Raw genomic sequence first — 12,158 nt, forward strand, 5'->3', positions numbered from 1 at the left:
AAAAATAACCCGATCTTAGCCATTCTAAACTAGGTAGTGAACAATCTCCATCAATCTTCACTTCCTTATAATCCCACCCTATGCCTCCCGAAATGTTGTACCCATCTCATTCCCTCTATAATGAATACCAACATCCCTCAACCTTTCAATCTTCTATTTTCATATATTCCACCCCCCCCCTCACAATCACTGCCACCAATATCAGCTATCTTTTATTATCGTTACTTAAAGGGAGAATATTTCAAGTATTCCTTCTGTTCCCATTCTTAGCTTCCCCTCCATCCTTAAAAAAAAAAATAAATCCATGCCTTACCATCATTAAAACCCAATATTTTTCAGTCTTCCTTTCCTTCCTATTTCCACCATCCTCGAAAATTTGTAAGTAATAAATTAAAGAAAGGAGAAAAAAACATTCATTCTTTACCAACTTGAATCTTCTATTTCTACCCAGTCTTCTACTTTTCCTCCCCATTCATAGCACAGCATAGCACAGACCTCACCTTAAAATCCTATTAGTAGCAATTTCCCTTCACTCATCTTTCCTCCATTTCCATCCTCGACTCCGTGAAAATAAAGACATCTCTCGACACCCTCACCGCGAACCAGCTCCCTTCCACCATCCCTTCCTCTCCATAGTCCAGAAGAAGAAAGAAAACGGAGGACCGAGACAATAAGAAGAGACGTTCAAAAGCAACACTCTCGACCAACAACTTAACAAAGCCTTACCCTTACACAGATAAAGACCATGTACCTAATCCAACCTAACCTAAACTACCCTAACCTTACCTAACCTAACCTAACCTAACCTAACCTAAACTACCCTAACCTTACCTAACCTAACCTAACCTAATCCAACCTAACCTAAACTACCCTAACCTTACCTAACCTAACCTAACCTTACCTAACCTAACCTAAACTACCCTAACCTTACCTAACCTAACCTAAACTACCCTAACCTTACCTAACCTAACCTAACCTAAACTACCCTAACCTAACCTAACCTAACCTAACCTAACCTAAACTACCCTAACCTTACCTAACCTAACCTAACCTAACCTAAACTACCCTAACCTTACCTAACCTAACCTAACCTAACCTAACCTAACCTAACCTAAACTACCCTAACCTAACCTAACCTAACCTAAACTACCCTAACCTTACCTAACCTAACCTAACCTAACCTAAACTACCCTAACCTTACCTAACCTTACCTAACCTAACCTAACCTAACCTAACCTAACCTACCCTAACCTAACCTACCTTAACCTTACCTAACCTAACCTAACCTTATCTAACCTAACCCAACCTAAACTACCCTAACCTTACCTAACCTAACCTAACTTACCATAACCTAAACCTAACCTAACCTTTCCCCACCATAGCCACACGCAACCCATTACCCTCAAACCACAAAAAAAAATACCCTGGAAATCCTTACACCATTAGACAGTTACTCCTTGAAACCCACTCCCCACATGACCTCTGACCCCTGCACCTCTCCCAACAGACCCAGAGGCGAGTGAGCACAGGCAGGTCAACAGCTACATCAACCGTATGGAGCGTGAGGGCGTGGAGCGAGTCAAAATGTTTGTGGTGGTGACGATCGCCTATGTGGTGTTCTGGGGTCCCCTCTTCCTGGTCACCCTGCTCACGCCGTCAGGAGGCAAGACAGGACTCAGCCACGAGGTAAGGTGAAGGAGGAGGAGGAGGAAGAGGGTGGTATGGAAAAATGGAAAGTGAGGAGAGGAGAGGAGAGGAGAGGAGAGGAGAGGAGAGGAGAGGAGTGGAGTGGAGTAGAGAGAAAGAGAGAGAGGAGTGGAGAGGAGTGGAGTGGAGTGGAGAGGAGAGGAGAGGAGAGAGAGAGAGAGAGAGAGAGAGAGAGAGAGAGAGAGAGAGAGAGAGAGAGAGAGAGAGAGAGAGAGAGAGAGAGAGAGGCAGACAGAGACAGAGACAAAGACTGACACAAAAAATTTACAAAAAAATAAATAAATAAATAAAAAACAACAAATACCGACAAAGAGAATAAAAAAAGGGAAATACACACAAAAAAAACATGAATAAATTAATACACCACACGATAATGAGGAAGCGGAAAAACTGATAATGAGAAAGGAAGAGGGAAAGAGGCAAAAACAGGGACAATAATGAGAGAGAGAGAGAGAGAGAGAGAGAGAGAGAGAGAGAGAGAGAGAGAGAGAGAGAGAGAGAGAGAGGTAACGCGGTGAAGCAAACAACCAACAACACGAAACAAGATTACCTAATAAGAAGTGTGGACTCGCGTAATTTGGCTGTGTGGGAAATAAATTAATAATGCCGAGACTAAAGTACTTATGAAACCCCCGGGATAAAGCTATTGACGAGGTACTCTCTCTCTCTCTCTCTCTCTCTCTCTCTCTCTCTCTCTCTCTCTCTCTCTCTCTCTCTCTCTCTCTCTCTCTCTCTCTCTCTCTCTCTGCTCCGAAACTGATGAAAAGATCTCCTTGTGCTTCACTGTGGGTGCTGCAAGGGAGCTGCCAGGGTGTTCTCGGTGTGTGCTGAAGGAAGGACTAGAAGAGGTTAGGTGAGGGAACAATGAAATTTCTCCTATGTTTTTTTTGTTTTTTTTTTCCATTTATGAGACAAAGTGTGGTGTGTTTAGTGGGCTGTCTGGCTTTATAATTGAGGGAGTTTATCTTAGGTTAGTGTATAGATTGATGGATTGGTTGTTATTGTTGTTATTATTGTTACTACTACTACTACTACTATTACTATTGTTAATACTGCATCTTAGTAGCATGCTGTGGTGTGTGTGTGTGTGTGTGTGTGTGTGTGTGTGTGTGTGTGTGTGTGTGTGTCTATAACCGGGTAGCTACACATGAGGTGCAGTAACCGTCATTTCTGGTGGTGGTGGTGATGGTGGTGGTGGAGGCGGTGGTGGTGGTGGTTGCGACACTACTGTGATGTAATATTTCCATCTGAAGATGTGTAGACATGTAGAAGGGAAACAGTAGAGAGAGAGAGAGAGAGAGAGAGAGAGAGAGAGAGAGAGAGAGAGAGAGAGAGAGAGAGAGAGAGAGAGAGAGAGAGAGAGGATAATGAGGTGAGGGTGACAATGATAAGGGCGCCTCTCGTTCATCAGGTGAGGGCGGCGGATGAGAGAAGGTAAATATAGATTAGTTACTGGGGGAGGCGAGGGGGAGGGAGGGAAGGCGAGGAGGAGGGAGGGAAGGCGAGGGGAAGGGAGGGAATTTGTTAATAAAGCAAACACATAAATATTCACGAGGGGAAGTAGGGGAAGACAAATGCGCTTTGAGATCCACCTGGCGTGTTCAATCCCCTTTGAAAATTACCTTTATCATGTGTGAAATGAAAACATAGCAATAGTTTCAAATGCCCTCCCTCCCTTCCTTTCTCCTCCCCTCCCTCCTTCCCTCCCTGTGTTGTATTAAGTGAAATGTAACTATTATCACCATCCACGTATTGAATATTACGTCTCTCTCTCTCTCTTTTCTCTTAGCTTGCGTTTATTAATTATTGCATATTATTGCTTAACTGTGGGATTTGCATACTGGATTTTTGGAAGTTTGATAAGGGTGAGACAAATGAGAGGGAAAGGTGTGAAACTCAGGCTGTTGTGTTCTCGTTTACGTTTCCACTACACGTTTTCTTCACAGAGAATAAAGGGAATCTTGTACTGTTGCTTCAGCCAGAGGATCGTGTATCTGAGTGTTTTGGCACCTTGTCTGGAATACTTTCGACAAGTTGTAGTGGAAGATATTATGGTTTCCGAGAATGCTTTCGTGCTTTTAGACAATACGAACATAAGAAGTAACTGAAACTGCAAAAAATCAGTAGGCCTACATTTGGCAGTTCCTGTATAACACTTGCGCATCTCATCCATCAATCTATATAATCTTTTAAAGCTCCTTGGCGACTCAGCACTAACAAACTGACCACTGAATCTATTCCATTTGTCTACCACAATGTTTAAGAAGCGGTGAATGACTCTGCATCTCCAGCAATAAAAACACACATTAGAACCCAAATTATTATGCCTGTGACCTTTGAAAACCATCCTTATTAGCGAACATTGCATTTGTTAAGATCGTGTCTCTCCACCACTTTCCCTAATCACTTGTCTCACTTCTGTCAGGCTTTAATGAAATTTTACTCCTACGTATTCCGCTCTAAATCAATACTGTGCAATGTGTAGTAAGTGAAAGTCGGGGGAAAATGAGACACTCACTATCTAAGCATTAAAAAAATTACAAGTAGAATAGAATGTGTATCTCGTATGAAGACAATGTTTTATGTCGTAATGGTAATGTAAGCTTGAGGAAATGAGGTATGTAATTTTCAATGCAACAAAAGATTCCACCGAAAGAACGAAAAAATAAATAAATAAATAAATAAAAAACAGGTTACATGATGAGAGAGAGCATAAAAATACGAGGAACGAGATAGAAATAAATTTATAACTATGAAAAATTGGAAAAATGAAAGCATGACAAATAGTAAAACAGAATTATGAAAAAATGGAGAAGGACACAATCTTCACAAAACCAAATAACTCCAGTACCATAACACAAAATAAAATAACTATTGGCACAATGCGAAAGAATAGAAAACCAAGGAACTAAAGGAAGTAAAAACGAAACAAAAACACTGCAAAAAAATCATCGAAAATTAGAATGGACGTAATGCTTAATACAACAAAACGCACAAAAAAAAATAAAAATAAAAAAACATGGGGGTGGAGAAAAAACTGCGGCGCCTAAATAGGAAAAGAAGGAAACGTGAGGCGAGAGAGAAAAACATGAGCAAAAAAAAATGACGTGTGATTGGAGCAGAAATGGAATTCAAACTCATTATCCCCGAGAGGAATGAGAATCCGATACTGGGAAATGAAAAGTTGTAAAAAAAGTTTCCTCTTTCATAGCTTTTAATCCATGACTAGAGAGAGAGAGAGAGAGAGAGAGAGAGAGAGAGAGAGAGAGAGAGAGAGAGAGAGAGAGAGAGAGAGAGAGAGAGAGAGAGAGAGAGAGAGAGAGAGAGAGAAACGAACACAGACAGACAGACAGAAAGACAAACAAACAAACAGACAGAAAGACAAACAAACAGACAGACAGAAAGACAAACAAACAGACAAACAAACAGACATACACAAAAGACAAACAGACAAACAAACAGACGAACAGACGGACGATAATACACAGACAGACAAGGACAATGAAAGACAGGAACAGACAGGACGCCTCCCTCCCCACCACTCAGACACACAATGAGACAAACGGAAAGACGGAGAGACAAACTCGCATGCAAACAAATGGAGACAAAAAAAAAAAAAAAAGAAGTAAGTATTTACCGCCAAATACACGTCTTGGAATTTAACGATAAGAAAACACGACACGAGGCAGAAGCAGTATATTTCTCTTTTGCCTCCAGAGAGCATTCGTTGTTTCTAAAGACGACGTGAGAGAAATAATGTCCCTTCGCTTCATCCTGTATTTTTTTCTTCTTCTTTTTTCTTCTTTTTCTTCCATTAACTTTGCTAATTTCATTCACTTTGCCTTTAACGGAAATTCCACCCACGAAGATTCCGTCATGAAAGTTACACCAGGATTTTTTTCCCTAACACAGTCTAACATGGCTTAATTCATCAATATGGGGGAGTTACTTTTGGGAGGAAATCTTGCCTTGTAGGTGGAATGTCCTCGGGTGTGATTTAAGTGTGGGAAGAAGAATCACAGTGTACGATAAACATTAAAATTAAACAGTTCTCCCTTCCCTCCCTTTTTTCCCATTTTTCGTTCCCCCTTTTCCACCATCTCTAACCCAACATCCTACACTTTATCCCTTCAATCTTCCACCTTCCTACACCTCCTGTTCCTTTTCTCTTCCACTTTCCTACACCTTCTTTCTACACTTTCCTCCTTCCTTTACCTCCCGTCTTTCTATACCTCTCGTCTTCTTACACCTCCCGTTCCTTTCCTCTTCTACTTTCCTACACCTACTTTCCTACACTTCCAATCTCACATTCTACATCATCCTACACTTCCCATCTCCTCCCGTCCCCCTCCATCCCCCAGGTGACGCTCCATGTGGCCTACGTGCACGCCTTCGTCAACCCGGCGCTGTTCCTGGCGCTCCATAAGGGTCTGAGGAAGGCAGTAACCGACATTATGTGCTGCCATTGCTCCACTGTGAGTTGCGCCGCTGTGAGTGATGTCCGGTCCCTCTTCTCTCCACACCCACACACACACACACACACACACACACACACACACACACACACACATTTTTGCCTAACTTTACGTAGCACTTTACACTGTCTTAAATTTCTCTCCACGTCCCACATTATCTCAGTTAACTAAGGGGAAGAGTCCAGTCCACTTTATACTTTATTCTCTCTCTCTCTCTCTCTCTCTCTCTCTCTCTCTCTCTCTCTCTCTCTCTCTCTCTCTCTCTCTCTCTCTCTCTCTCTCTCTCTCTCTCCACGCGAGTTTCAGGAGTTTGAAATGTTAGAAAATAATGCCTACATTTTGTGACTTGTTTTTAAAGACATGAATGAAAGTAGGAAACAAATGCGATCATGTATATATATTTTTTTTAGAAGTGATGTCATTACCTGAATTACTTTAAGTATAAAAAAGTAGTCGTCTCTTGTGCTTTGGAATTAAATTATAAATGTTTTTCTTAGTAGTGCTTATTGATCAGATGTGCAAATTCTATGACTACTTCCATACTCTCTAAATGGTAAGACTGATCAGTGAGATGTAAATGTTTCATGCTTAAATATAAATATGTGTCATGTTACGAATACCTGGTCAGAGAACGGACGGTATACATAAGCATCAGCAACAAGAGTACGAACTAATTAGCATCCACAATAAAAACCTAATGATTTTACGAGTACAAACATATCAAGCTCATGAACCGATCGATGTCTTCTTATGATGAATTCTTACTTATCCTTTCAATTATCTCACATGCAGGGAAGCAGTCTCAACTTTTCTACTCTCAACTTATTTCTACCATCGATGTTCCCCATTCCACCAACAACAATACCATACCATACCACACAAACCTATCCCACCACCACCACCACCACCACCACCACCGCCCACCACAACCACTGCCGCCATCCACTCTCCCTCTCCGTCATGCATCTGTCTGGCACCTGCTCCCCACTTTTCAAGTCGGTCACGTCAAGAAGTTATTGAAGCATAAATTCCAATTAAAACCTTGCATAAGTATATCGCCTCAAGTTCTTGCTGCTTTACTAATCAATGCATCACACACACACACACACACACACACACACACACACACGAAAGGATTATTTCATGAAAATCTAACCCCCCAACAATTCCATATCATAAATATCATCAACCTAACCTAACATAACATAACCTAACATAACATAACATAACATCACAGTGGAAATCATTTGGAGGAAAATCTTCTGAACTGGAATATTCATATGGAAAATTAATACTGACCAACGACACACACACACACACACACACACACACACACACACACTCACGCTGCCTCCCGCCACAGGACGACACGAGCGGACGAGTGGGTGACGGCGGCCTCTCCAGCCTGCAGTCCAACATGGCGTCCTCGCGGGCCAGTCTCGGCGGCGGCGGGCTGGCAGGGCTGGCCGGAATGGGAGCAGCTATGGGGGCGAGCGGCGGACTGGGCGGAGGCACGTCCGGCCTGTCCCCTGCCGCCCAGGCCCTGCCGCAGTACCCCACAGACGGAGACATCACCCCGCCGCCCTTCTCCTCCATCAACCGACCCTACCTGTGAGTGTATCTGTCCGTCCACCCACCCACCCACACACACACACACACACACACACCTTAAAAGTACAAATGATAATTCTATTTTCTTAACCTTACACTAATGTAAAATATAAATACTGTTAAAAAAAAAATACATGAATATTCCACGGTATAATTTAATATATCCTATCATACAAACCCTCCCCAAACCCCCTTCTCTTTGCCGCGTTGCCATAAAACAGTAATAAAATAATTGACTGTATGGTCATAATGCAATAACACGCATAATTAGCCCCAATAAACACCCTTAATTGATTTGTTAATAAAAAACGTGATACACACACATACGGAAATACATGAACAAAAAAAAAAGAAAAGAAAAGCATAAACCCAAAGTCAGTCGTTTAAAAGTAAAGCACATAAGGTCAGCTGCAGTAATGATCACACAGTATATGAAAATAAATAAAAAAAAACATGAATTATATATTAAAAAGAATATCGGTTTCCAGGCTTGCTTTGTAAATTCCATACAAAACATTCAGTTATTACAAAATGTTTATATAGATTACGGGAATAGATAAGCTGATAAAGAGATAGATATATATATAGATAGATAGATAGATAGATAGATGGATAGATAAATAGATAGACAGATAGACAGATGTATAGATAGACAGATAAAGACAGATGTATAGATAGACAGATAAATGGACAGATAGGTATAGATCAATACATACAGGTGAACACATAAATAGAAACAGAATAGACGAAATAAAAATAACAGAACAGAGACTGGCTGACTAGCAGGCACACATACCATATATATATATATATATATATATATATATATATATATATATATATATATATATATATATATATATATATATATATATATATATATATATATATATATATATATATATATATATATATATATATATATATATATATATATATATATATATATATATACAGAGACAGACAGACTAATGGACAAACAGACAAATAATTTTTGAGACACACCTAGTAACACTTTTTTTTTTTATCATTCCATCAACACCCAAGACCAACACACAAACTTTACCGAAACTTTCTCTTGTATTGTCTTATTATTATTATTATTATCTATTTTATTATTATTATTATTATTATTGTTGTTGTTAGTTATTATTATTATTATTATTGTTATTATTATTACTATTATTATTATTATTATTATTATTATTATTATTAGCAGTAGTAGTAGTAGTAGTAGTAGTACTAGTAGTAGTATTATCATTCCTATTACTACTACTACTATTATTACTACTATCATTATTATTATTATTATTATTGTTTATTATTTAATATTATTATTATTTTCTGCAACAAGTTAATTAATCCAGTGAGTCACTCATTCACTCTCCCTTACCCCAGTCATTCATTATCATCCCTAATTCACTCCTTGTCTCCTTCACATTACCAATACGTCAACATTCACCATTATTTTCTCTTTCCTTCGCCCCAGTTAGTGTCAAGAATTGTCCATCACGCTGTAGTTTAAACACACAATACCTCCTCTGTTATGTTCACGGTAAGAGTACATCAGCATTCCTCGTGTATGTGGCCTCGCTCAGTAGAAGTAAGGCTGTCGCTCACACCTACTCCAGTGGTACAGGTTTCTATGTTATTTGCCTGAGCTCAATTCTTTACAGGATACGCCGTTCTGGTGGGCACCATTCAACGTGTCAGGAACTGCACAACTTGAAAACTCTTGTCAAAATTCAGTAAAACAAAATATAAGGGAATTACGCTGAGTGCAAATTAAAGAACAGCTCAGAAAAATTCTTAACTATTATATCATCATATGTTTAGTGATTATAATACGTCAATCATCACTTAACAATGTTACTTTCTGTAGTTATCTGATCAACATAGAGAATAGGCTTTTTTTTTACTTTATTTATTTATTCATTCCTTCTGAACAGGCTCTGACAAATGCCAGATTTAAAGTTGCCATCCAAAACTGCGTGCATTATAAGTATATGAGGTGAGGTGATGCAAATAATATAATACCACACAGCACCATGGCGTGAAGGAGTGAATGAGTGACAAGCTTACGTCAATGGGTCCAAGTGGAAAGCAGCCAATCAGGGGAGGCGAGACGAACACTATCAAGGAGCCAGACGAACACTTCATTTAACCGTTTGACAGCTAATGGCACTTGGAATATGATTTTCAGCAACCCTAGGCAATTCTACTTGCCAAAAATTAAGATCCAGATTCTTGAAAGCATCACTATAACAGATATTCGATGAAACTTTTTTTTTTTTTGTGAGTGCATTCTTTCAAAATCTTCATCAAACTCACACACACACACACACACACACACACACAAGCACTTTTATAATAAATACCACCTCAAAACACACTAAGGAACACTCCATACCTTTCTAAATAACATACCATTCACATCTAGTGCACTTTTATGACATCGAGAAGCAGCAGCCAGTCAAAGGGTTAATCAACAGACACAAACATTGACTTTACTGCACACGTTTCCCTTCACCACAGGAGCATTGCAGCCACATTCAAACATTAACACACTGCCCACTCGCTTCTTACATACCGAACCATCCACAGTCACCCTAAGGCCTTCATAAACATCCTCCCTCGTTCATCTTCCATCCGATATAACATTCTTATTCATCCAGGAATTACACTGTCTTGCCCCGAGTTGAAAAATGGTTATGAAGAAATACTGCCGTTGTGTAGGAGGAAATGGGAGGAAGGGAAAGTATGGAGATGAAGACGGAGAGGAAAAAGGAAAATGTCAAGGGAATGTACGATAATATGAGAGAGAGAGAGAGAGAGAGAGAGAGAGAGAGAGAGAGAGAGAGAGAGAGAGAGAGAGAGAGAGAGAGAGAGAGAGAGAGAGAGAGAGAGAGAGAGAGAGAGAGAGAGAGAGAGAGAGAGAGAGAATGCTGCTCACGGATGATGAGGAAGGTGGAACAGAGACGTAAGGAGAATCATAGAAAAAAAATAGGTGATAAGAATGACAAGCAATCAAAGAGAGAGAGAGAGAGAGAGAGAGAGAGAGAGAGAGAGAGAGAGAGAGAGAGAGAGAGAGAGAGAGAGAGAGAGAGAGAGATGAGAGTGTCAAGGATAAGAGAGAAGAAAAGATCGGAAAGAAAAAAAAAGATCGGGAAGTAAAACACAAAGATGAAACCAATGAAATAAATCAAGGCAAATAAAAAAAATAAGAGAAAAACTGAAAATACATTAAGGAAAAAAAAAAGTCGAAAAAAACTAAATATTTAAAATCTTAGTTTATGAACCGGGTAAAAAAAAATGCGAATTATTCGAATCAACATTGAAATTTGTCATTTTGGTTACAAAAAAAATAAATAAATAAAAAATTATATATATAATATATATATATATATATATATATATATATATATATATATATATATATATATATATATATATATATATATATATATATATATATATATATATATATATATATATATATATATATATATATATATATATATATATATATATATATATATAATTAAGATCCTGCGTCGATACGTAATAAAAATACTGATTTATCCAACAAGAGTATGTGAATAAAAATATGCAGATACAAAAACTAGATTAATTTCAACTACGTTTCTCTTAAAATTAAGTAAAGTGATAGAACGTAAAAAAATTTAAAATCTTTAAAAGTTTTCTGCGGAGGAAACAATTTTTCCACATTCCAATGACTCCACTCCGACTTTTATCAGACTGGACTCGGAAGTGGTGTTGAGAGAGAGAGAGAGAGAGAGAGAGAGAGAGAGAGAGAGAGAGAGAGAGAGAGAGAGAGAGAGAGAGAGAGAGAGAGAGAGAGACAAAAAAATAGACTGCAGAAAACATAGATATGTGTGTGTGTGTGTGTGTGTGTGTGTGTGTGTGTGTGTGTGTGTGTGTGTGTGTGTTTATAGCAATGACCAAAATCCTAACAGGTATTAAAACTTCATCTCTCTCTCTCTCTCTCTCTCTCTCTCTCTCTCTCTCTCTCTCTCTCTCTCTCTCTCTCTCTCTCTCTCGTACATTCCATACGCACGCCTGATCACATTTCCCACCTGAGTAACCCACATGAACCGTCTGGTCACTCACCAACGCACGCCACTTGCCTTAACCACCTTCCCTCTCCCACCTTACTCGCTGACCCGTCACCTTAACTTGCTCTCAATTCACGCTTCTCAACTTAAATGACCCCAGTAACTTAACCCAATCCAACCTAAATCACCTCACCTAACACAACTATAAAGAAGACGGACGCTCGCTCTTAACTCCACCCATCGTTGCCTTAATTAGATACCTTCGTGGGAGCTGTTCACTCCTCAAGAA

The 12,158-nt window shown here is 39.2% G+C and overlaps 1 protein-coding gene and 1 long non-coding RNA gene across 13 annotated transcripts in view; one reads left to right on the plus strand and one right to left on the minus strand.

Annotated features, from left to right (window-relative positions):
• LOC135101921 (uncharacterized) overlaps positions 1-12,158 on the plus strand; it is a 178,514-nt gene that overhangs the window by 140,343 nt on the left and 26,013 nt on the right. For 11 of the 12 annotated variants that reach the window (XR_010269463.1, XM_064006291.1, XM_064006290.1 and 8 more), the window contains 3 exons: positions 1,508-1,686; positions 6,069-6,197; positions 7,546-7,793. Coding sequence is in view for 11 of the 12 variants with exons in the window: in XM_064006291.1 (XP_063862361.1) it covers positions 1,508-1,686; positions 6,069-6,197; positions 7,546-7,793 (556 nt within the window). In the remaining variant the exon portion in view is untranslated. The remainder of the gene's footprint in view (positions 1-1,507; positions 1,687-6,068; positions 6,198-7,545; positions 7,794-12,158) is intronic. The other variant, XM_064006293.1, reaches the window with a different exon arrangement.
• LOC135101923 (uncharacterized) overlaps positions 1-12,158 on the minus strand; it is an 84,226-nt gene that overhangs the window by 38,895 nt on the left and 33,173 nt on the right. The window lies entirely within an intron of this gene.

This window comes from Scylla paramamosain, chromosome 7 (assembly GCF_035594125.1).
Source record: "Scylla paramamosain isolate STU-SP2022 chromosome 7, ASM3559412v1, whole genome shotgun sequence".
Taxonomy (NCBI): domain Eukaryota; kingdom Metazoa; phylum Arthropoda; class Malacostraca; order Decapoda; family Portunidae; genus Scylla; species Scylla paramamosain.